This window comes from Podarcis filfolensis (genome assembly GCF_964270895.1).
Source record: "Podarcis filfolensis genome assembly, chromosome: 1".
NCBI lineage: Eukaryota > Metazoa > Chordata > Lepidosauria > Squamata > Lacertidae > Podarcis > Podarcis filfolensis.
Genome location: NC_139604.1, coordinates 7,018,600 through 7,044,682, shown reverse-complemented (window position 1 = coordinate 7,044,682; position 26,083 = coordinate 7,018,600). Strand labels below are relative to the sequence as shown.

General features: G+C 42.5%; 1 protein-coding gene and 1 long non-coding RNA gene across 37 annotated transcripts in view; one reads left to right on the top strand and one right to left on the bottom strand.

Moving 5' to 3' along the window:
- The window catches only part of LOC310743489, a 53,115-nt gene that overhangs the window by 11,203 nt on the left and 15,829 nt on the right, over positions 1–26,083 (top strand). The gene's annotated exons all lie outside the window — the stretch shown is intronic.
- PCBP3 (poly(rC) binding protein 3) overlaps positions 3,921–26,083 on the bottom strand; it is a gene marked incomplete at both ends in the record, with an annotated part of 85,078 nt that continues 62,915 nt past the window's right edge. For 20 of the 36 annotated variants that reach the window (XM_083571725.1, XM_083571717.1, XM_083571736.1 and 17 more), the window contains 5 exons: positions 3,921–4,897; positions 7,345–7,514; positions 13,532–13,584; positions 20,544–20,603; positions 21,426–21,504. In XM_083571725.1, the coding sequence (XP_083427851.1) occupies positions 4,861–4,897; positions 7,345–7,514; positions 13,532–13,584; positions 20,544–20,603; positions 21,426–21,504 (399 nt within the window). Of the gene's footprint in view, positions 4,898–7,340; positions 7,515–13,531; positions 13,585–20,543; positions 20,604–21,425; positions 21,505–26,083 lie in introns of those variants that run through there. The other 16 variants (XM_083571721.1, XM_083571728.1, XM_083571734.1 and 13 more) reach the window with 6 other exon arrangements.

Sequence of the window (26,083 nt, the reverse complement as noted above, 5' to 3'; positions counted from 1 at the left end):
CCAATAACAGAACTAATGTTCCCAGGCCAGTGCTGAGCTTCCTACGTTATTTACCCAGAACTGTTAGCTCTAGAAAGGACGCACAGCAGTCCACAAAGGGAGGTGTATGAGGTGGCCAGAATGGCTTGCTTAAAACACTTACACAAATTTACAATAAACTATGCACAGATCAGACATCTACTCACTTTGACTTTAATATTCAAGTCTTACATAAAAACCAAGCTACCCATAATTCTAGCCTCTTCTGGCTTGGTAATCATCATAGGCTCTTGAGTTTTAATCATGAGTGTATTTACTCCCCTCTCACCATAATCTTTATGCATCATTTAAACAATAAGAAGTGACAGAGATAACAATGTTATGTTTGGTTCAGGTGTAGAAACATCCAAGTCCAACACTTTACAAAAGGTTAGGGCACATAGTGAGATATCCTTGCTGGGTGCTCCTCCAAAAGAGAAAATCTGCTGCAGTTCAGGTTCGTGTGCTTTCCAGAGACAATGAAATATGTTTTTTATTCAGGCAGGTTTCTGCCAGGGATGAAAACAATTGAAGATTTGTCTTTTGTAATTGTTCCAGAGTTCTAGCATGTAGGCAGTTGCTCTTAGGTTAAATTCTGGTCTGAAATAAATTTTAATAATAAATATGGAAATAACCAGGGCTTGGAAAGTTTATTTTTTAAAAAGGAACCCATTCTAGTTCAATTTCATCCAAATGAACTCTTTGTTCATAAAAAACCCCATCCTCTGTTATTACTTTCAGCATCTAGCATGTTATAATTTAAGCTGCTATGCTGATGGATATGATCCAAAAGTAAATGGTCCACAAGTGTCAACAGGTGAAGCTTTCTTCCTAATGTATTTCCTTACTAGAAAATGCTTACCCTGCTTAATTTCTGCTTGCCACATAGTGGTTAAAGGCACAAGGCACCCTTCTCTTTGTTCCTGTTTCTATATTTCTCCCTCCAAGCTGCTCTTCTCGGAAGAGAGCGAGTCTCTTCAGCAGCAAAGATACAGGAAATGCCGGCCTTGCCTTCTTTCTGATTGCTTAGCAGCAGTGATTAAGTCACAAAGCATCCATAGAAACAGCAGTTCCTCCATATCTGCATGCCTAAAAATGTTGCTGCCCTGTTTTGCTTTCTAACTTTCATTATAGATATCCAATTGACTTACTGTTTTTTGTTTTGTTTTTTTAAATGCAGGAGTCCGGTCCACCTGCTGGGGGAGTGTGGGAGGGAATGAACATGAAGAAGAGCTAGAAATCGTTCAAAGTTCTGCCCCAAATGAACTTCACTCTGTTTTAGTTCCCCTGGCAATTATGGGAAGTAAATGCTGCCGGTGTGCTGCATATTATCCATTATACAAAATACTGTTTACTTTTTTTATAGCTCCATGTTAAATTCCATGCTCATCCCTCTCAAACAGCAGACAGTATTTTGGCATTGAGAAGATGTAGCATAAATCAATGTGCAGAGAGCCTCCCAGGTATTTATCATGTTCCCCCCTCCCAGTCAGTTAATATGCATTACGTTGCAACAGTGATTCCAAAACAAATCTAGCTGGATAGCAGACAACCATCTCCATTGGGTATTCATCTAGAATTACTGGTATTAACGAATCAGTGTCATTTTGTCTGCATTCGAGTTCTGCTTTATATGGGCTATTATCCCTTCTGGTTCCCTGTGTACAATGTAACACATGTCAAAGGGGACTTAATCTAGATCAGAAACTCTACAGCACGTATCTCCTGGTTTTCCAACAATTTGGCAGTCCATGGGTAACATTTTAGCATATATTTACAGAAGTAGCACATCAGATTAACTGGCTGTTTTCTGATGCCAGACAGATGAGCAATAATTGCTGTCTATACACCTAACTTCACATGTGGTTCTGAGACCCAAAGTACTGGTTGTTTTAGCTGGCCAATGCTCGTTAATGTATAATGTATAATGGCCTATCATTCTTGCTGCTAAAGGTATTCTGTCTGTCTGTCTGTCTGTTCTGCTGACACAGGATTTCTACCCAAGTTGAATCCAATAGCAAGTCTTAGTACCACGCATGATTCACACCCTCCACTCCCATGATATTCTGTCACCTTGTCTTAGATTCTTTACCTCATTTTATTCCCATAATAAATTGTAGAAGTAAACTCACTCTTATTTCTTCAGTGTCTTTGATGTGGTCTTTTAGCATGCAGTTTGATTTGTTCAGTTATTGTTGAGAAATGTCCTTTTCAGGCATCATGTTGTAAAAACTGCATAGAACCATAGACTTAAGGTCTAGCGCGAAGGATTTTAGCCACCTCAAGTTTTCTCAAATTTGCCCAAACCATAATGTTGTACAAGTCCTAATAGATCCAACATGCCGATTGTGGACTTCTGCTACTCAACATTGTCTCCATAAGGTTGTTAAAGACCACTGGAAAAATCACCTGTCTCTACAGACCTTCATAACTATTTGTCTTAAAAGGGTTTTATAGTGTTTATTAGAAAAAGAGTAGATTGACCTTAATTTTCCAACATTTGGACAGCTTTCTTTGCAGGTGAAAATTCCTTACCACATTTAATTACTATAAATGAAAACGTTACATTCAAACGTAGAATATAAACGAGGCATGTGCTGTGCTGTCCCTTTGTGAGGAATCACTACTTATTGTTGTGTAACAAGAGATGTTTGAATTGCTCTCTACCATTTATTGCACTTGTAATCAACTGGTACTTGGCAATTTACTACAATCTGTAGAGTTTTATGAATGTGAAAATACCATGGCTTTAGGGGGTAGAGGGGTGTTTTTGGCATTTTCAGAGATAACTATTTGATGCTCTTTTTAAAAATGCCACCAACCTCCCACTTGGTTTCTTATAGGCATCCAACTGGGATTATGGGAGGAGAGCAATTCAGAAGATTATGGGCTGGCAGAAGTACACCCTGCTGTGTATGAGGAACCCAGGGCTGGGGGGTCCACCTAATTGTCTCTGTACTGGTCAATGAGAGCAGAAGTTAGCATTTGCTGATTTCACCCCGCATTTCCCAGGTGCTGAGAAAGGAGTGTGAACTGATTGTGCTATATCCTGTTGTAGTAAATTCCAGGGCCCATGAAGCACTGAGGAAGTGGGCTCAGAAAAGCTGGGAGGGGTGGCAGATCCAGAGGCCCACAAGGAGCATGCCACTTCTTGAGTCCTGCACTTGAAGATCCCCTCCTCTTTCTCCTCTGCCCCCCCCCCGTCTCCCTTTTCCTCCCCCCCCCCCAGCCTTCAGGGGGTGGCAGTAGAGTCATCACAGTCAGAGGACCTGGTAAATTCTCATCATTCATGTATTGCCTTCCTGTTTTTCGGAATGGTTTGTTCCCAGAGGTTTGCCTTTCAAGATGCTCAGAGTTGGTAAAGGTAAAGGGTCCCCTGACCGTTAGGTTCAGTCGTGGCCGACTCTGGGGTTGCAGCGCTCATCTCGCTTTATTGGCCGAGGGAGCCGGCGTCCAGCTTCTGGGTCATGTGGCCAGCGTGACTAAGCCGCTTCTGGCGAACCAGAGCAGTGCACAGAAACGCCGTTTACCTTCCCGCCAGAGTGGTACCTATTTATCTACTTGCACTTTGACGTGCTTTCGAACTGCTAGGTTGGGAGGAGCAGGGACCGAGCAATGGGAACTCACCCCGTCACGGGGATTCGAACCGCCGACCTTCTGATCAGCAAGTCCTAGGCTCTGTGGTTTAACCCACAGCGCCACCCGTGTCTCAGAGTTTCCAGCAGAGCTTAAAAGTGAATAGGAATGTCGAGGGAGGATCAAAACAAAAAAAATCAACCATCACTAAATATATGCTTATTGGATCCAATCTGATCAAACAGAAGCATGGAAGAGGAAGGAGGCAGGTGAGACAAAGAGCCTGTCAAGGGAAACCAAGAAGGAGCACACAAAGACCAAAGGCAGAGCTTGTTACTAGCAGAGCTGCACAGACTTTTATTAAATACAAACAATGGCAAACACAGCAGGCTCCCAGAGGCTGGAGCTTCCTGAGCTAAGTCCAAAAGTCTGTGGGTGATTCTCTTAAGGATATTTTCAGCAGTTCCTGCCGCATTAAATTTTTTATTTGTCTCCATTTCTATGAAATAATTCTATATTTAAAGGAATATTTTCCTCACCTTGTTCTCTGCTTGGTAACGAAAATGGCTTGCTTTGGCTGTGCCTCGCTGGAAGCAGCCCAGTCCTTGCAGGAACCCATGAGGACCCGATTGATACTCCTGGGCTCCTGCCTGTTCCACTTCCAACATGAAATGGGAGAAAGTCATGCCACATTCTTAGGACATAGATCCAAACATTTTAAGGATGAGCCAAGGACAATCAGGGTTCAAAGATGGAAGGAATAATCGAATAATTAAAAGAAACAGCTATTTCAAAGCAACCACTGCTCTAGATTAGGCCAGATCTCAGTCCTACTACAGGTGCTGCAAAAAAAAGGTAAAATTAAAAAAAACATCTTAGCTAAACTGAGCTAAATAAAGACTAACGAGACCAACCCTCTTCCAAAGTCTTACCAAGGGAAATCCCAGGCAAAACCTATACAAAATAGTTAGCACTGTACAGCTGAAACACAGACTGGCCTGGAGCATAAATTTAAAATTCAGGAACAAAATCAAAATCACAAAATGCAACTTATAAAGCAACTTATTAGTATGTGCACACATACATACATACATATATATATAGATATATATATATTTATATACATATATTTGTTATTAAAGAAAAGTTTCCAAGGAGAAGAGGGGTGTGTGAAGCCGTAAGTATACGCATTGTAGAAGCTGGGTGAAGAAGCGTCATTGGCTAGAGAGGGTCATGTGATGCAGAATGATGTGTGATTGGCAGAAATTAGAGTGCGCCCATTCCAGTGACCTCAGACGTCAGCCTAGAATAAATAATTGTAAAAAATAAATGGGAGGAAAAGTGGGGAACCGCTTAAAGTTTATGACAAACATAGACATTGAGGACGCCATACTCCTTAGGTCCCCTGTTCACATAAATTCAAACATGGAAAAGAGCTTGCTAATGATTCTGACAAGCTAATTTACATTCATGTTGCCTGCAATACCATGGATTTTGTCACACTCATCCTTTTCTCTTAAAAAATAGCATCTGATCTAATTTAAACACAACTACAGTTAGTATATTTAAAAGAAGACAAAAAGAAGGAAACGTTGCTGTATGGAGGGCTCGCCATCAGTGCTCCAGCCAGCCAGCCAGGCACTTTCCAGGATACTCCACCCTTGCCCCCTGCTCCTGAGTTGGTCAGCAACCCTTACCCAAGAGGAGACAAGTCAGCTCTCCTTACCCAAGTGACATTTGATTGTTTACAAGAGTACATATGTTTCTTGTGGTGAAATTGGTTTCAATTTGCCTGGTAGGATAGTGAGCAGGCAGACATGTATGACGTCTTTATAAATGACATGTATGGAGGAATTGAGGGGATTCTCAGCAAATTTTCAGATGACACCAACCCTGGGAGGGGAGGCCAATGCTGCAGAAGACAGAATTGGGATGCAAGATGACCTTAACAGATTGGGGAAATAAGTCCAAGCTAAGAAAGTGAATTTCAATAGGGACAAATATAAGGCTGGAAGAACCAGGTGCATAAATATAAGACACCTGGCTTACTAGCAGAACATGTGAAAAGGATCTAATATGAGTCGACGGTGTGATGCAGAAGTAAAAGGAGCTAATGCTATTCTCGGCTGCATTAACAGAAGTCTAGCGTCCCAGTCAAGGGAAGTAATAGTACCACTTTATTCTGCCACATCAGACCACGCCTAGAATACTGTGTCCAATTCTGGGCACCACAATTTAAGAAGGATGTTGACAAGCTGGAGCGAGTGCAGGGGAGGGCAACCAAGATGATCAACAGTCTGGTAACCAAGCCTTACGAGGAGCACTCGAAAGAGCTGGGTATGTTTAGCCTGGAAAAGAGACCGAGAGGAGATAGGATAGCCATCTTCAAAAACCTCAAAGGCTGTCACATGGAAGAAGGAGCCAGCTTGTTTTCTCTTGCTCCAGAAGGTACAACCCAGAGCTTCAAGTTACAAGAAAGGAGATTCTGAGTAAACTTCAGGAATAACTTTCTGACGGAAACAGCTGTTCAACATTGGAATAGACTCCCTCATAAGATGGTGGACTCAACTTCACTGGAAGCTTTTAAGCAGAGGAGGAATGTATGATCTAGTTGAGATTCCTGCATTGCAGGAGGTTGGAAAAGATGACCATCAGTGTCCCTTGCAACTCGATGATCCTTCCTGTGCAGCTGTGCCACCCACACACTTCCTCTCCCTGTTTCATCCATACCAGTTTGGCCGCTATTAAAGCACATCCTATTATTTCAAATAGCAAGCAGATAGGATAATTTTTAAAAGTCTGATTAAGATGGAATGACCAACCTATTATCATTCTCCTTATTTGCCCTTATTCAGAAAAGTCCCTGATAAGATAAAAATATATACAGGAAATGCAAATGCAATTCATTTTTTAGGATCAAAACAAGCGATAATATTGCAAAATACATTATGCATCTCTTTGGGTGGGATTCACCTAATGAACCCTTTCAGCATAAGCCTCGTGAAAGGACTTTCACTTGTGCAATGGGGGTTCCCCCTGCACCCCCCAAATTAGCTTGGGAGTTAGGAAACCCCAGAACAGCATGCAGGGGGAAAGCTGGGGTTGTTCCTTCTGGCAAGCGGAAATGCTTTTCCAGATGGAAGAATTGTGACATTGAATTACACCCTTTGAATGAGGAGGAGGAGGAGTTTGGATTTGATATCCCGCTTTATCAACCCGAAGGAGTCTCAAAGCGGCTAACATTCTCCTTTCCCTTCCTCCCCCACAACAAACACTCTGTGAGGTGAGTGGGGCTGAGAGACTTCAAAGAAGTGTGACTAGCTCAAGGTCACCCAGCAGCTGCATGTGGAGGAGTGGAGACGCGAACCCGGTTCCCCAGATTACGAGACTACCGCTCTTAACCACTACACCACACTGGCTGAGTTAAGAGAGGTTCTGACATAGCCAAACTAATTTGTAAGTTATGAAAAGAGATATCTGTACTGAGAAAATAGTTGGATTTTTTTTTATCGTTTACAGCTATCATTACCAGATTAATAGAATAAGGGGAACCATCAACATAATTGTTCACTGAATTCCCCAAAACTAGATTGATGGATGATCTCACTTTTTGCTGTCATGTAGAGCAAAGAGTACATGTTGGCATCAGAGACGTTTGTATTGTGATCCAATTGGCCACTTTATTTATACCTTGGGTTATGAAAGTGGGGTGAGGGAGGTACTTAGGAAACCTTAGTAAGCAGCTCTCACCTGGCATTGATGAGGTACTGAGCAAGGCTGATGTTAGCTGGGGTTCCTGTGATGGTTATTTGGCGTTCTGATGAACCTTCTGTGGCATTGGCGATTTTGATCTGTGCTCCAGACATCTGTCTAATTTCATTGATTTTGGTCCCTTGGCGTCCGATTATGCAGCCTATTAGCTAGAAAAAAAGGCACAGGGGCATTTCTTAATTTGGTCCACTGGTGACTAGTACTGTAGGGCTTGTGAGATATGTCAGGGTACATGTTTCTGTTTTGAATACTCTGGAAATGTAATATTCAAAAGAGCTCTGCTATATCACTCTCCTGCTGAACTGTGCTTGTGTCTTGGCAATCTCTTCCAAACTATTCAGGTTATAAACAGTCACCACCAGGCGTGTCTATGACCTGCATGGCACTTTGTCTTGCCACAAATCATGGCTAACGAAATGGCTGAGGAGACTTTAGAGGCCTGCATCCTCGCCCCAGTCCCAACCCCTCCAGCTCCCTGCATGTTGTGGTGGCAGATGGTGTGAAAAGAGAGATGTGGTAGACCCAGTCAGCTCCATGTCCCCTTCTCCCTATACTATAAGATGGTGTTGGTGGCAGTGCCTTGAACAAGGGTCAAAAGGGCTCTCTGTCCCTTCACCTTTCTCTGCAAGAGGGCTGTGAGCTGCAGGTGTTGTGTTCTTCCTCAGCCTCAGCCCTTCTGCCTTTTCTCTCCTCCCAGGTGTGCTCAGAATGGAGCAAGGGTTTGTGCTCTGAGCTGATCACCAGGGGGAAAGGAAGGGGCACAGAAAGGTTTGTGATCGGCCAGGTCAACACATGGCCTGGTGCCCCACTTCCGTGGTGGCAGAGCTGGACGGGGGTGGGGGTGTGTGGCATAAGCAGGGATGAGAAGGTGACTGATTTTTCGTGCCCACTCACTCATTAGCTCCTCCAGTCAAAGCCACTAACAAGAACAAATCTTCAGTAATACCAGTAGCTGTCGGTGAACTAAAGTGAGCAGGCAAACCTTCTAAGCACAGCCATGACTTAAACATTTCAAGTGTGAAAAAGAGAAGCAGAGAAGAGGCAGCTGGAAACCAAAACCCCAAGGCAAAATCTTAAGAATGCTTCTGAGTAAAAAGAACCATCATCAAAATAAAAGTAGTCTTCAAACACATGAGTGTTAATTGAAATGTTATTTCAGCTATAAACTCAGGAATTTTAGCCACCAGGTGTTAAGAAAGATTCACTACAGCTGTGTCCACAATGGGGCACTGAGCTACACCTGGGTTGCTGTTTCTGTGAGCTCCTTAGTCACTTTTAATGTTAGGCCTCCAAAATCTATCTCGATGTTTCCTGTCCACAGTATTTCTGAATCTACTTACTGCTAAATTTACACTCAAGTAGGTCTGCTAAATGCTGCTGCTGCTCATTTTTGGCTGTCCTTTGGGAAACCCACAAGGAAAATTCCTAGGAGGACCACCCCTCCGGTAAAAACAGACAATTTTTGCATTGCTGTGACCTGCCCTGGGACCGTGGTGAAGGAGCAGGTAAGAAATCATCCCAGCAAACATAAACAAACAATATATGATAAAGTAAATCTAATTTAGTAGCTGCCTTGAACATCAATGGAACTGAAATTGTCATACAGAGCTAGGGATTGAGGAGATACTCAATCTTGCTCAGGTTTTAGTTAGAACATTTTAGTTTAGTTATTTTGCAGCTTTCCTTTGGAGCTTGTTCTTCTCTGAATTTTGCGTTTCCATCCTCCACCTAAGCAATATGCACAAAATGAATATTTTAAGGGAAAATGTGCACAAAAATGCATTTATTAGGGGAAACTGCTTGAAAAATGTGTTTGCTACTGAAAACCTACATACAAGCAGGAGAAGTCTGCACAAAAAAGGCTGATGAATTTTCATGAGGATTTTTTTTTATATAAAATTGCAAATTGTTGTAGAAATGTGAAGAACTGAATTTAAGACTGGAAACATGAGAAACTTAGATAACTCAACATGACAGCTTTGCCTATCCCTATACACAGTGCAATACACCACATTCCACATGATTCAAGCAGAGTTGAATGTTTTGAAGCTGAATCTCTTTCATCTCTCACCCTCTGCCATCGAATGCTGTGGAGCTGGAGGGTCCACATTTTCAGTTGCCTTGAGACTTAAAGGTCTGCTGGACTCCAAGATACACCCTGTTTCTGGAGGAATGAAGCAGCTGTCTATATCATGACAACTTGCAGTGTTGCTTCTATGTGTGCAAAGTGTTGCCTGCAAGAGCCTGTTAGTGCGTTCCCCAGATTTTCTTCTATTACAAGTGCAGGACCAACTATCCATCAAACTCATCACAGAGCATCCTAAGAAACTGGAGCCAGAGACTAAGAATTTAACCAAACCTGGCAATGTATCTGAAGGGTGGGGCATAAATCTAAATAATATACAAATAAATCCAACAATGTTTTTACAAACAGCAACTGAATATGGGTGTAAAAAAAAAGCTGATGTAAGTTTAGGCTGCATTATGAAAAATAACATAGCTGTCAACTTTTCCCTTTTTTAAGGGAAATTCCCTTATTCCGAATAGGATTCCTATTCGGAAAAGGGAAAAGTTGACAGTTATGAAATAATGGTTCCACTTGGTTCTGCACTTGTCAGACATCATCAGAACTGCAGAGCATGACAACAAGGATGTAGAAAAATTGGTTCCAAAGATGGCAATGAAGATGCAGGGATATGGACAGCAAAGGTGGAAGGAACTGAGAAGGGACATGAAAGCACACTTCAAATACCCAAAGGGGCTGTCACACAGAGGAGGGCATTGACTTGGTTTCTTCTGCCTAGGAGGGCAAAGCTAGATCTAATAGGCTTCTATCACAGAAGATTAGGCTTCTGTGCAACCTTAGGAGTAACGTCTTATTGGTAAGGACCACTTGACACCAATTGGAACCAATTGCTGGCATGTGTATGTGTGTGTGCTAGAGGTCTGCATACAGAGGTTTGGCAGTCATCTGTTGGGAATACACCACATCTGGATTTTCTGATTCAAGTGGAAGCTTGGTCCACGGGCCCCTCTCCAACTCTACTATTCTATGGTTCTATGAACCATGTAAGAATATAGAAAGATGTGTAAGCTGGTGCCCTATCAACCAGAAAGCAACAAGGTATTGGGGAGAAATCTAACAGAATCCACGATAGGACCTTGGAAGCAAATGGCGAAGAGAATATTGTCCCTTTCATACTCGGCGGCGTAACGGGGGCGGCTATCTCTGCTTGAACATATGTTCTCCAGAGCCGGCCCATCCCCCCCCACACTGGATAACCCTGATGCTCCCTAGGTCCCCGGCTGGGGACTGGGGAGGGAGAACGCCCAATGCCTGAGCCAAGGTCTACCCACATTTGAAATTTAATAAAGTTGTGGCCAATTTAATCCCATAGCATGTTGTCTTGAGTCGTTATTCCACATGACGGGGGGACCGCGCGGGATCTGGGGACTGTCCACGCAACTCTATGGATGCATTTCTATGGAATCTTATTGAGGAACAGGTTACAGTGAACATGGCTTGCACATTGAAAATAATGCATATTCATGCCTATATCTGTCCAGAACATGAAGTCACAGTATACTCAACGTGAGAATGGGGTAACACTCATAAGCACCCTGGTTTTCATCTGTGACGTGTTGGAGAATATATTATAATAGCTGTAATCAAAATACATAACACAAGCCATTCTGGAAACGGCTCACAGTATATTGCTGTCTATATAATTTAAGTTAGTAGAAAGAAAAATAGGTCTTTTAAATGGTAGATTTCCTGAAGAATTGTTCTGTAGGATCAGAGGCAGATCATTTATAATGGGCCAGAGAGTCAGACTGGATTACAGATTCAGAAGAAGCTCCTAGTCCTAGAGAGAACATCCCATTCATTGTTGTTGAGGATAACACCACTTTAAGACACCAGAATTAATAATGATTTGCTGTTCAAAAAGCCAAAAGTCTTTGTCTCATTCAAATATACTATGGCGGCCTCTAAATTTCAGGTTGCATGCCAAGCTCAAAAATCAATGGCATAAACCAAACTAAACTAAACTGAAACACTCAAGTCAGAATTCCTCCATCACCTTTTCCTCCTCAGCCACATTATTTGTTCACCTTCAGATGCAGGTATGCATTTTTAGAAACCTGCTTAAATATTTTTGTTAAGGTTTTATTGAATGTGGAACAGAAGAATGTTGATGTAATTGTGATAGACAGTGTCCTTGCACATACATTAACTGAAACCAGAGCTCAGTTTGCTTTCATTTGCATAATGGATAAACAGTGCAAACCATGAGGTTTTAATGGTGGATGTTGGGTTGGTATGGCATGGCAAAGTCATGCTGTCTCTGTAGGGGAGGACTGGCTTGCCCCGGGGAATGAATGAACAAACCTGGAAAAGAGTTTTGGTTGCCCATATTCAGGGAAGATGAATTCAAACAAATTAAATATAACTGAGATTAATTTTAAAGAGTATGTTCATGCCAAAATTTGCATGCTCAATGGGGGAGAATTAATGTTTGTTGCTAAGCAAATTGCCCCCACAAATTAAAAGCATACCAGAAACAATTATGTCTTTCAATTCAACCAACACTAACAGTACATTTTGGCTCTAGAAATTTCATAAGAAAAGTACAGAGAAGAGGAGACTCTGAAGGACCTATGCCTGTTTAAAATAGGAACTTTTTAATCTTTTCAGGGTCCTCTAATGAGCCAGGATAAATTGACAGGAAGCTCACAATTGCAAGTAAGATAGAGCTACATTCTACCTTGTTTATTATAACATTTATATTGCACCTTTTCTCCAAGCCAATAGATACAAAACCACAATTTCATGGAGCTGGAAACGCATGTTCAGAAACTTCAGTCAGACCCTTTTCACTGTCTTTTTCTAAAATGCACTCCACCATGGTTTTTGTCTTGCTTAGCTCTCAACTGTTTCCAGACCTGGGGTCTCCAGTGCGGTGCATACGGCAGGGACACTGTACCCCCAGAAACCACCCTTGGTGTCCACCAAGGCCTTTAGTCTTTCCAGATAGATAGATAGCTTGTTATGGGGGGGTATACTTCTTCCCTCTGTGTTTTATTTGATTTTTTTTAAAGGTGGAGGCATTTTGTCTGCTTGGGACAGGGAGCTATTATAGCTCTTTTTTCTTCTGTGAAATTAGTGTTTTGTGGTGCTCACAACAATTTTTTAGATTTTCAAATGTGCTGCTGTCCTGGGTCCAAAATGTTTGGGAACTCCTGTTCTAAACCATACTCATAATGTGTGAAATGAGCACAGCTGGAGTGGACTGGAAGAGAGGTCAATTTACATTTCTGTGCTCTGAAATAAGTCACAATAAATAAATAAATAGCCAGCATGAAAACCTTTCTAAATGGCATCAAATGTAGAATTTCTGCAGGGGCTATTTGAAAAGGAGTACTATATGTGTTCTGTTCTGTTTCTCATAAACTGTCAAACTGGTTTTTAAAAATAGGGGAGGAATTACTTGCTTTTTATCTAGAAACAAATGGGATATTTGCATGAACAAGTAGTCAACGAAGCACAACCTTTCTTGTTAGAATACAATACCCAGATAAGAAGAAACGGAGCCACAATCCCTCCCACTTCTCTCCCAGCACAAAGTCATAGCTGTTAACGTTTCCCTTTTTTTAAGGGAAATTCCCTTATTCCGAATAGGATTCCTCGCAAGAAAAGGGAAAAGTTGACAGCTATGCACAAAGTAAGTCCCACCATTTTCCAGCTCATCTCCAATTGCACTGCTTTGATTACCACTCGGCACAGAGGTCAGGATCAGAATGGGCAAGGTAAACAACTCCCTTTTCATCCCATAAGGCAACTTGTGAAATTACTGAGGCAGCACCTGCCTGCAGCTGGCAAACCTCTAATGCTGTAGGACTAGAAAGGGTCAGAAAATGGTGTCGTCCTCCAGAGATGTCAGGTCCATTTCCTAAGGACTAGACTACTGAAGAAAGGTTGCCAAGGCAATCCCCCTCCCCAATTCTTTATTCCACCCCTTTCAGTTTAGTAACTGTACTTTGTTAAAAGACTTTGAAATAATACGCCTGAAATTAATGCTTGGGCTTTTGCTAAACGTCCTAGATGTCATTTGTAGAGAAACATGTTTTTAAAATGGTATGGAGAGCATTGAGATGCGATACTCACATCATTGGGAATGGTGAGTTCATGAGTACTGGCCGGGGGACTGGCATCCAAACCTGAGCATATGCAAGGGAAAATGGTTATAGCTTGAAGACATAGCACTGCACAGCGTCTGGTATCCCACCAAAATAGCAGACCTTGTGAATTTCTCAGACTGCACCAGGGCCAGAGGGTAAGGAAGGAACATGTTTCGGCAAAGTAAAAAGGAAAGCACTAATACAACTAACCTAGAGCTCCTAGAATCAGTTCTCTCTTAACCTGCCCATTTGGTTCTAATACAAATCATTACAAACTCCATAGGTACCGTATCCTCACCTCACCTTGCTTCTGTTTCGGCATCAAAGATAAAACCATTCCTTAACAGTTGGCTCAAAAAGTTGCTGCTCATCAACAGAGCAAAAACACAGCCAGGACCTTGTGGTACCTTGGGGTTAGTGTTGGGGAGAACACGTCCAGGCCACGATGCAATGTCTGCCACAGAAGTCCATTTTGTGAAGCACATTGTATTCAGTCTCTCCACCCAGACTGTTTTGGTTGCCAAACATAAACAAATTGGTTCCCATATTGCTACTCACTTTGCATTATGCTGATGCCCATGACAAGTATGGGACATATCTTGACACCAAACCCAATATAAGGATAGCGTTCTACTGCAAATGTACTCCAGAGGCAAGTGTTGTGAAGGTCAAAGGTATAAACTGGGGAGGGGGGAAGCAAAATTTCCTGTCATATTGGCAGCTACGAGCAAGTAAGAATGTAAGAAGAGCCTGCTGGATCAGGCCATGACCCATCTAGTCCAGCATCCTGTTCTCACAGTGGCCAACCAGATGTCCATTATGGAGAACCAGTAAGCAGGGTTCCAGAACAAGAGTCCTCTCCCCTCCTGTGGTTTCCAGCAAATGGTATCCAGAACCATTGCTGCTTCCGGCTGTAATAGCTTATATTGTTTCAATTTCTAATCAAAAGTCCAAGGTCCATCACCATCAATTCCACAGTAGATGAACGCTTTAGCCTGATGATGGCATTAATCAGGTTTAAGCAGTACAAACAGGAAATAATTTTTGAGCTGACAACATGGCCACTCACTGAATCAGGGAGTGTTCATTAATTGGCGCAGTTCAGGCAACACAGTCAGTGAAATTTTGGCTTACCCAGACTGTGCAAATGTGTTGACTGTCCAGCTTTGCTCCCCACTCCCAGTCCAAAGCTAAAGTTTGTCGTAGCTTATCATCAGTCCCTGGGATTGTGGTCAAGCTCTTTCCCACTGCTGCTACTGTATTTTGCCACATCTATTAGTCTTTATAATTGCATTTATTTCTTGTAGGAATAGGTCGCAAGACAAGAGATTTCTGCTTTGAAATCAATGACTAAAATATATATTGATCTTCTCCTTTAATTTATACGCTGTCATCTTAAAAAACAGTCTACCTACCCTTATATGTAACGCTATATATATTGAATAAGTTGTACCCAATTTGAAACCACAGTATTCTTTTTTAGAAAAGTCAAAGAAATGTGAAAACTTTCACAAAGTAACTTGCTGCATCTCAAATTGCCCCATATGCAAAACTGCCTTTCACTCACAGAACAGCTTAAAAAAATTCCTTCCAGTAGCACCTTAGAGACAAACTAAGTTTGTTTTTGGTATGAGCTTTCATGTGCACGCACACTTCTTCAGATACATGAAAGCTCATACCAATAACAAACTTAGTTGGTCTCTAAGGTGGTACTGGAAGGAATTTTTGTATTTTGCTTCGACTATGGCAGACCAACACGGCTACCTACCTGTCACAGAACAGCTGTTTTCCACCTCACACTACAGCAAGAAAAGTGAAACTAAATCCAGACGTGTTGTTCGCCTTGCACGATCGGTAGCACAAGTGAATGCGTGAGAAGTGCTATCAAGCCTGGTGTGAATTCTTGGTCTTTTGAGCAAGTATTTGCAGAACAATGCTAGCCAACATTTTCCTTTCACTCAAAGTTCTTAGTATCCAACCCAATGACTTGAAGAATGAGAACATGTTCCTGACCACCTCAGTCATAATGATTCACTCTTTATACAGCACATTTCCAGTGCCAAATTTACTTTATGCAATTTCAACACCATGTTGAAAAAGCAAGGAATGTATAATTCATTTCTCCCAAAAGAAGATGGATATTTGCCTGCAAAAATATGATTTTCCATGGAACTTAACAGTTCTCACATAATTATTCTGAACCTGTAGTCGGCCCACCAGATGTTGCCAGACTCCAACTCCCATTGGCCTGAGTCCACAGGGACAATGGTCAGAGATGAGGGAGTTTCACAACATCTGGAAGGCCAGATATCCCATTCTTGCTCCAGATACTCATTTGAAAGAATAAGTGTAAATTTAGAGACCCACCCACTGACAGGGAAGCTTTCCTTGTTTCTTTTGGAGCTGGTTGCAAAGATAAGAAGAGGCAGTAAGAAGAGGTCTGTATCTGTATCACTCTACGTGATTTATAAAATGTTGCAGCAAAAGAGGCTGCCTGGAGGTTTTCATCCAATTTATTTCAGCCTAAGTTTTGCATTAGTTAATGTCCTATCCACAATGGCCTCAGATAAGTGGCTGGGGAAACCCAGCCAGATGGGCAGGGTATAAATAATAAATTATTATTATTATTAGATTGAAAGGAAAAATTCCCTGGACTGCACAAAGATTCAAGGCTGCACGCTCAAATACAACTTTCCTTTTAGGCTGCTCCCTTTGACTGTGCCTGGAAGCAGATCTGCTGCAAATTACAAGCAATATAATGCGAAATAAAAGCAAGACTTATAATTTCAACATTTAAAGAAAATGAAGTTAGCGTGCTTATTCTCTAGTTCATCACTTACTTCTGTGATTCCTTAGGCTTCCAGTTCTAATATGGCAGTTTGCCTCTCCATGATCTTGTAATGAAACAGCTGCTTATTTGCCCATTTGCTAACACCCAACAAGCAATCTGGTGGAGAACTGAACTCAGACTCCTCCCTCCCTCCCAGAAGAGCTGATCAGCAGAAGTCCAGCTTCCCTGAAAGAGCTACCAGTATCTACACCTTCCCAGCACCAAAGTCTGTGTTCATGCAGTGTTAGATCAGGGGCAAATCTTAGATCAGGTCTATGTAATGCTCACAGATAATTACTCAATTGTTAAATTTTATTTTGCTGTTTTTGAAAACAAGCAAGGAAAATTACATGTGAATATTTGCCATCGTTAATTTTAACCAGATGTGACATTTATTGCCTGAATGCAATTAGCATGTACATTTTAAATAAGTGAACAGCAGACATGGGGAAACCTGAACAGGCATAGGACGGAGAGGAAGGAGGAACCTCTGTCCCTGACAGGCCCACTTCCCACCTCTGAAGCTGCTCTCTGCCTTTCAAGGGAAGCTTCTGACAGCACCAGTGAGAGCTTCCCTTGAAATGCAAGAAACAACTTTGGAGAGGTGATTTTTCTTGGGATCATGGTAGGGGAAGAAAGTCAAACTCTTCCTCCCAAGCCCCATGGTCCCAAGGCATTCCAGGCTTCCTCATGTCTACATCTCACATAACAACATCCAGGCACACTCCCCGTGACTGGCTTATAGCACAGATTGTTTACTAAGAGTCCCAAAACTAGGTTCAGGACCCAGATGAAAAAAACACAGGTAAGCAGCAGCATTTGGCTACCTCTGGAGCTGAGACACCATTTTAAAAAGTAAACTAAATCCCAATTCATACTGGAAACCTGGTGCTCAGGAGGGGGCTTTAACCATATTCTCCTGTAATGCTATTCTTCATCAGAATCCCTCTCTTGCAGCAAGTTGTGCTGCAAAACATGAAAGTATTCATATGTCTCTTGTGACTTTTCACACCAAATAGATGCTTGGTGGGGGGATTTTAAGCTACCCAGGTCATATGGTGGTGGTGGTCGGGTTGCAGTGATTTTTAGGAAGTCATTAGTTTACACCAGGTGTCCTATTGGGAAGACCCAGTTTTCTGAGTGCATGTTCTGGAAGTTGGGCAATACGGCAGTACAGGATTCCTTTTGGTGTACCGACCTCCCCGCTGAATCAAGGATTCCCTGCCCGAGCTGCTTCAGGTCGTGGTGGATGTCCTCCTGGAGGCACCTAGTTTGGTTGTCCTGGGGGATTTTAACATCCACGCCGACACAACCTTACAAGGGGCCTCTTGGGACTTTGTGGAAAGCATGGCTTCCATGGGGCTGTCCCTGAATAAGTCTGGCCCAACTCATTGCCGCGGACATGCCTTAGACCTGTTGTTTACCTCTATTGATGTGGGTGATCTGACACTAAGTAAAAGCAAAACAAAAGAAGTGCCATGGTCGGATCACTTCCTGGTGCAACTGGACTTCTCTGCGACCCTTCCCCTCTGCAGGGAGGTGGGACTGATTTGGATGGTCTGCCTCTGCCACTTAATGGATCTAAATGGTTTCCAGAGAGTGGTAGGGGATGTTTTATCCCATGCTGATGGCCTTTCAGCTGATTCCCTGGTGCCCCTGGTAGAGCTAACCAGGGCTATTGACTGTCTGGCCCCGAAGCACCCTCTCTGATTGCATGGAGACTCATGGTTTTCCTCGGAGCTGAGGGTGATGAAACAATCACTGAGACGGCTAGAGCGCCAGTGGGGGAAAACTCATTCTGAATCTGACCGGACACGGGTTAGAGCTCAACATCGAGCCTACCAAGTGGTGATAATGACGGCGAAGAAGACTTTCTTCACCGCCTCTGTTGCATCTGCAGAAAATAGCAGCAAGAGACTCTTTCAGGTGGTTCACAATTTAACGGAACCACCTGTGCCATTGGGGCCCAGTAAAGGCCCCAAGATCTGCTGAAATGATTTTGCAAAGTTTTTTTTTTGCAGATAAGTCACTCAGATTCGGAAGGAGGTAGATGCTACTGTGGAAGCAGGGCTGGGGCGGGAGAGTCCTGTCTGGTCAAGTTGCGTGGGATCAGTTCCAATCTGTTACCTCCAAGGATGTGGACAGACTGCTTGGACGAGTGAAACCAACCACCTGTCTCCTTGATCCTTGCCCATCCTGGCTCATAAAAGCGAGCCGGGAAGCGATGGGCGATGGGCTCTGCAGAGTGGTGAATGCTTCTCTCTGTGAGAGAGCCTTCCCAGACCCGCTGAAAGAGGCAGTTATTAAACCGCGTCTTAAAATAAAAACTTTAGACCTGGCCAATATGGCCAACTATCGCCCAGTCTCAAATCTTCCATTCTTGGGCAAGGTGATTGAGCGGGTGGTTGCTGAACAACTCCAGGCACGCCTGCAGGATGCAGACCATTTGGATCCCTTCCAATCAGGATTCAGACATGGGACTGAAACTACCTTGGTCGCACTGGTCAATGATCTCCGGCGGGCTAGGGACAAAGGTGAGAGCTGTTTCCTAGTTCTGCTGGATTTCTCAGCGGCCTTTGACACCATCGACCACAACATTCTTCTGGACCATCTAGAGGGGCTAGGAGCTGGGGGGCACTGTCATACAGTGGTTACGCTCCTTTCGCCTAGGCCGTGTCCAGGAAGTGATGTTGGGGGATGAGTGTTCAGACCCCTGGGCTCTCACTAGTGGGGTGCCTCAGGGTTTCATCTTCTCCCCCATGCTTTTTAACATCTACATGAAGCCGCTGGGAGAGATCATCAGGGAGTTTCGGCTGGGTGTTCATCAATATGCAGATGATACCTAGCTCTACCTCTCTTTCAAATCAGAACCAGTGAAGGCGGTGAAGGTCCTGTGTGAGTTCTGGAGGCGATTGGAGGATGGATGGTGGCTAACAGATTGAGGTTGAATCCTGACGAGACAGAAGTACTGTTTTTGGGGGGACAGGTGGCGGGCAGGTGTGGAGGATTCCCTGGTCCTGAATGGGGTAACTGTGCCCCTGAAGGACCAGGTGCACAGCCTGAGAGTCATTTTGGACTCACAGCTGTCCATGGAGGAGCAGGTCAATTCTGTGTCCAGGGCAGCTGTCTACCAGCTCCATCTCGTACGCAGACCTACAACTAATCCAGAATGTGGCAGCTAGACTGGCCTCTGGGAGCGGCTGCCGAGACTACATAACACCAGTCCTGAAAGACCTACATTGGCTCCTAGGACATTTCCGGGCACAATTCAAAGTGTTGATGCTAACCTTTAAAGCCCTAAATGGCCTCAGCCCAGTATACCTGAAAGAGTGTCTCCACTCCCATTGTTCTGCCCGGACACTGAGGTCCAGCGCTGAGGGCCTTCTGACAGTTCCCTCACTGTAAGAAGCGAAGTTACAGGGAACCAGGCAGAGGGCCTTCTCGGTAGTGGTGCCCGCCTTGTGGAACACCCTCCCATCAGATGTCAAAGAAATAAACAACTATCGGACTTTTAGAAGACATCTGAAGAAAGCCCTCTTTAGGGAAGCTTTTAATATTTGATTAATTATTGTATTTTAATATTTTGTTGGAAGCCGCCCAGAGTGGCTGGGAAAACCCAGCCAGATGGGCGGGGTATAAATAATAAATTTTTCTTCTTATTATTATTATATCAGGTTTGAATGCAGTGTGTCAAGTGGAGGGTTGCTGATCAATGTACAAAAACCCAAAGCTCACTAAGGCGCACAGAACTAGTTGCATGAGTTTTGGATCCTGGCCAGTGCTTATAAAAACCCACTGATAGGACGTTGGAGAGGCTTAGAGGAGAGTAGTTTCACAGGTTGACTGAAAACAGAAAGCAGGAGGAGCCAAAATCCTGTTCTTATACAGTGCAATTATTCTGTAAAAGAGGAGACATTTCAGTTCTGCAATTTCATTTTATCCCAGTGTTTTTCTAAAAAAAAATAGGATTCACTGTATACCGTTATAGCTTAAGCAGTTCATATTGTGTTATACTAACATATTAATGCCCACTGAGAGTCAAACTATCTCATCAGCATAACTTGAGCAGTCAATTTGTAAGTGGCTACAAAAGTGGCAGAATCCAATTGAAAAAATATTTATAAATGCAAATAGTACCCTGTGTATTTGCCTGTAGCCTTTGTTTTACCTGATGATTGGCCCATCAGATTTTGAGCTTCTTCGGAGGAATGTAAGGGCAGCTTTTCTCCTGAAGAGCAAAGAAGAAACAGATTTAATGTTTTTTGCCTTCAAGGAGATAAGCAATGTCACTTCATCTAGGAAGCTCAAAATATGATGAACAAAATGGCAGAACACGCATTTTGTGATCGCCCAAATGAAATGAAGATATATTAAATAGATACACGTAACACATGGAATGTAGTATCTACTAATTGAGTGTTCTGTTGAAATGATTTCACTTTACTTAATAATTTACTAACATTTGTGAGGCACAATAGCACCTACTAAGTTTCTGTCAGAAGCCCTTAAAGTCTTCGTCATGCTTCGAATAAAGGGCTTATCCACTAGAGTAACGGCTCCCTCTCAGTATTTCTCATGAAAGCATGAGCTTCACCTGCTAAACATTAATTAACAATGAATTCATGTCTTTGAATACATGAATGAAACAGTGACCAAACAGTGACCAAAACCATGACAGAGAACTAGAAGGAATTTGCATCCTCTCAACTGACACTTTCGATGCCCTCATAAACAAAGTGTTGTTGGCCACATGGATGTCTTGCAGCAGACAAAATGAGCAGGTGACTTGCAGACGCATAACCTGTCTATTTCTCAGCAAGGTAAAGAGCAAAGTAGATAAAAATGCCCATGAGTGGATTGAACTCATACCCACAATGAAGAAAAACTGGATTATTATTCTAGTGCTTTAACATATCTCAGACTGATACTTGCAACTTTGGTTACAGATCCTATTTTTTAAAAAACCATTAAACAAATTGAACTTAGAAAGAAAGAGAAACTGCATAGGTAAGAAGAGAAGGAAATCTGTAAAGGGTATTTGGGTACGTACCAGGGAAAGCGGGGGTGGTCTGTCCAAGGGGAGTAAAGGGGGTTTGCTGCATAGCCAACTGGTGGAGCTTGGTCAACTGCTGAGGGGTAGGAGGGACATTAGAACTAAGAAGGTTATTGTTATAGAATACAAGTCACACCAAAAACTAAGAACAAAATTATAATTAAAAGGAAAAAAAACACCAGGAAGCCATGTGGAAACATGGCAAACACAGCTTTAACAGAAGGACTTGGCCTGGGTAAATACAGTAATGCCCAAATCTGTGGCAGTTGTGCTCGATCAGGGTCTGAAATACAGCAGCCTAGTTTTGGTGTTTTTATCCCTGTAGCTAAAACAACTAAATAAAATTCTGCCTTGCATCTTCTAGAACAAAACTGGGAAACATCTGGACCACCAAGAGTGCACACATAAAGCACTTTCAGCAGCAAGTTGGGCACCTTAGCAGAGGAGCTAACTCTGCTCCTGAACTGGAGCTGGGATTTGGTGCTCAAGGCAGGAAACGTTCTAGGGACCCAAGCAGTAGTGCGGGTTTAGGAAGTATGTAGGCCAGGTGAAAAGTCCAATGTGTGTGGGTTTGGCCAAAATAGGTATGTATTTCAGACCCCGTTCATCCCTTGTTGTGCTCAGAGACTTCTAAGAGCCCCTTAACAAAGAGCTCATAAAGAGGAGTGCATCTGGAATACATCTCTGCTATTACCCAAGAAGGAAAATAATGGCAAAGCATGTCCACTTTCAAAATTTTGCTGTGCAGGCTCAGGGAGTAATACGATTCCTCAGGGGTAGGCAATGTGGTGCACTCCAGGTGTTGTTGGACTCCCAACTCCAATCAGCCAACACGGCCAATGCTCAGGGATGACAGGAACTGAAGTCCAGCAACATCTCAAGGGCACCCCATTGACACCCTGCTTTAGATGGCATTGGAACAGCAAATCAGCCATAGGAACATACTACCAAGCCAGTCAGGGCAGCCCCCTGAAATGCAAGGCATGGGAAGCTTATACTTTCAATTCTGGGCAAAAATCACTGGAAAACCCTTGCTCCTGCAGCATATTGGAGGGAAGGGATGCAGGGAAGTCTGACATTGGTTTGGTAATAGTCAGGGTGAAGCACTGAAGGCAGAACACCTGGGAGGCTATTCGAGAAGACAGGTAGGAAGGTAAAGGGGAGTTTGAAAAATAGAGCTTTCAATCCATTGTCAGAGTTGGCAAGCAAAACACCAGAAGAAAATGGCATGCAAATTATCTCCACTTTTAAAGAAGCTCACTGATAGAAATCAGAACCTAAAGTAACTAATAATACTTTTCAAATGAAACTCAAAGCAAATATCACCCTCAAAAGTCCGCCATGTATTGAAATTTACCCTTAAGAAATGCATCTTTCAGAGCAAATTATCTATGTTCCTAAGGTCAGAGGCAGAGAAAGGAGGAAATGAACCATTTTTCCTGTTGTATCATCCTTGTCCAGTTTGCATGGTTTCTGCGCATAACAGTTTGATTTCTTGTCCATTTCCACTACCTTTCTTCATTTAGGCTTATCCTACACCGCATGCAGCCACACTAATTCTGGTAGTAAGAGCAGTAGATTTAATAAAAAGGTCTGTGTGAATATATGAAAAAAGAAATTATAGAGATTTCAAAGCTATAGAGAGTTTCCTTTGAAAGTCCTCTTTCTGTCTCCTAGGAGAGACACAGCATTTCCTGATCAGTGTAATTTCTTCGTCTTGCTCAACCCACTTGGTGGCATATTCTTCTACATTTTCTAGCCACTTCACCAGATGTGGCTTTTATTCAGTGCAGTGGAAATAATTTTGAAAGAAAATAGGGTCATTTTTTTCATTAGTAAATCCAAAATACTTTTTAACATAATGGGTTCAATCCAAAATTAAATATGGTGAAAACTGGACTTCCCTTAACAGCCCCTTGAAAATGTTCCACCAAGAGCTGAGAGGAATGGAGCAGCTATAGCATAATGTCTGGGGGGGGGGGAGATGGACCCCCCCCCCGCCAAAATTGCAGGGTGGGGGGTGGGGAGGCTCCTTCTGCAAGAAGAACAGTTATAAGACAGATTTTTTAAAGCACCAGATAACTAATCAGCTAAACTCCTTTAATTCGAATGCAAAACAATTTTGAAAGAAGGGTTGGTGTATAAAATCTCAGTGCGCCATCTCATGATATTGATGCTTCTGTGATAAATCAAACAATTGATATAACACACTAGGCTATTTTAGAACCTTGGGGCTATAAAGTAAACCTTAACTGGAAAAAAATGGTTAAGTTGAACACTGTCAGTGGAAGATTAGAAAATCAATGTATGCAATGCTCACAAAACAGAAAAAGGTAATAATTCATAGAACCCTTTGGCAAATGTGTTTTCTAACATAAATTTATAAGCCCCCCCCAATTCATTGGTATTTATTTAACTACACCATAGACAGATTAATAGAAACTGCTCAAGCATCTAAACATTCCAGCAAGAATAAATGAAAATGGCAAGGCTCTGGGTGTGATCCTCGAGTTCACTTAGGGTCATAGCAATGTGCAGGGAGAATCTTTATTTATGGCTGGCCTGGCCTACAAGTTCAGCAGAACAAAGAATTACATAGCAGGAAAAAGCACTGGGATTTTCCTCAATAGTTCGTTGAAATTATCCTGGTGCAGCATGAGAACCTTGTCCTTTTCTAGCCAAATACAATTATATAAATATATGCACAAGTACAGTATTCAGAAAAAGGACTGCCAGAGAAGCAATCTGCAGAAAGACAACTTCTACATTAAGCCCTCCTGAAATGGGAATTAAGTGAGTCTAATTTTCTCTGCACTGCAAGCCTATGGCAACCTAAATTACTAATTTTGTTTTGTGCATTGAGTGCACAAGTTGTCATTTGTCAGTTGTGTAAGATAGAGATGTTTTCCCTGGGAGTAATGTTTGTCTTGTAGAGATATCTGACTTTTCCAGCTTTCAAACTGCAATATTTTGTTTCTAGGAAAATGTGATACTTTCCAAAGCTCTGATCATTTTGTAAAAAATTGTACAAATGTCACAAGTACCTTTTGGCTAATGCCTGTGACATCCCTTGCCATCATCCCTATGCTCTTGCCATTTATGACTTTTAGAGGTTATGAGCTGCCTTCTGATGCATATCTATTACAGGACCACTAAAGAATCCTTTTTTTAAAAAAAATGTAGCAGAATTTCCCCCTTCACATAATGCCCTGCCATTTCAACCACTTGAATTAATGAAGCAACCACTTGAATTAATGAAGCGCAGTTTCTGGTTGCTGTGTAAATCTATTATTGTGAAGTTCCCCTTTGGTTAGTAGCTTAACTGGAATATTTTATGTTGTAGCAGGAAGAGGACTTGTACATTTCCTGTCTGAGGATGAGAGGGTGGCTTGGGATGAAAGCAAATAGCAGTGCCAGCCTTGTTTCATGGCTATTCCACCATGATTATCCCCACTGCCTTGTCTAATGGACACGCCAGGTCCTCTCAACAAGGTCCTCTTCACAACAAGTCAATAGACCCAACTGTAGCCACATAGGATCTGTAGGGTACAAGCCTCCTACTTTCTAACCTAAAGAGTTAACTTTTCATCATCTGAAAAGTGTTTCTAATTTTTGGTGTTTTCTGCACCATTTCTGATTAGAGATGTATTTGGTGAGGTGAAGATTCCTGTTCACAATATTCATGCCCCTGCTATACACTGGGCACAGTGGCAGGTTCCTTATTATTATCTTCAGTTCCTTTCCAAATTTTTCCTGTCACTTGGCTTACCTGACAGAAGACACAGCACTGTGCCACTGGGAGCCATACAACCCAGCTGAATGCAAAAAGAAAACTGTCCAAAATAACTTCCTCCTTCTGCTGCTGCTGCCACTGCAAACGCATATCCTCAGACCAATGCAAAACTTGAGGCCAAGTTCTCTCTAGGCCTGAGTCTGGGTTGCCCCCAAGACCGAGCAAAAAGTACCTCTCCATGCTGTTTCTGGGCTGTAAGGCTGTGATAGACATTTCACCATTTTGCACCATTCAACAGTTTGGGTTGGTGACTAAACAGAAATTCTCAGATTTTGCCCTCCCTTCCACGAAAACCCACTTTGGGTTCATTGAATGTTGAATGAAACTCTATAGTTTGTTCCTATTGATAGATGAAGTGTGCAATGAGCTAAGGGTGTGAGACTGGAAGGGGTGGAGGCCATGGCTACTTTCAACAATATTCATAATAATAATATTGGGTTGAATTGACTGTTGCAAGCAAATTTCCCCACTTTATATGTGGGTGGAGAAGTGGGAGAGGTTTTCCACTGTTTAGTCTCCCCTCTGCCTGAAATTCTCCATCATTGGCAGTAAGCCCCCCAAAAGGAATTTTTTTAAAAATCTCAGAATATTATATTGTCTATTTAGCTGTTTTGGCTCAGCCCTGGTTATACGACTTCAGATAACAGGTGAAAGCCCACATATCTCCATACGAAAAGATGCCTTCTCATTTCCAGAAGAAGGCAAAGCTGGAATGCTTCTTCGTGTTATGCTAAACACAAGAGTTGTTTGAGAAGAAGTAAAACTGAGCTCCCTCCTATAGGCTGGAATGGTGCCGCCCCAATACAAATTCATTCTCTCTGCCAATCTCTAACCTCACCAAAGAAACATTTCCAAATAACAT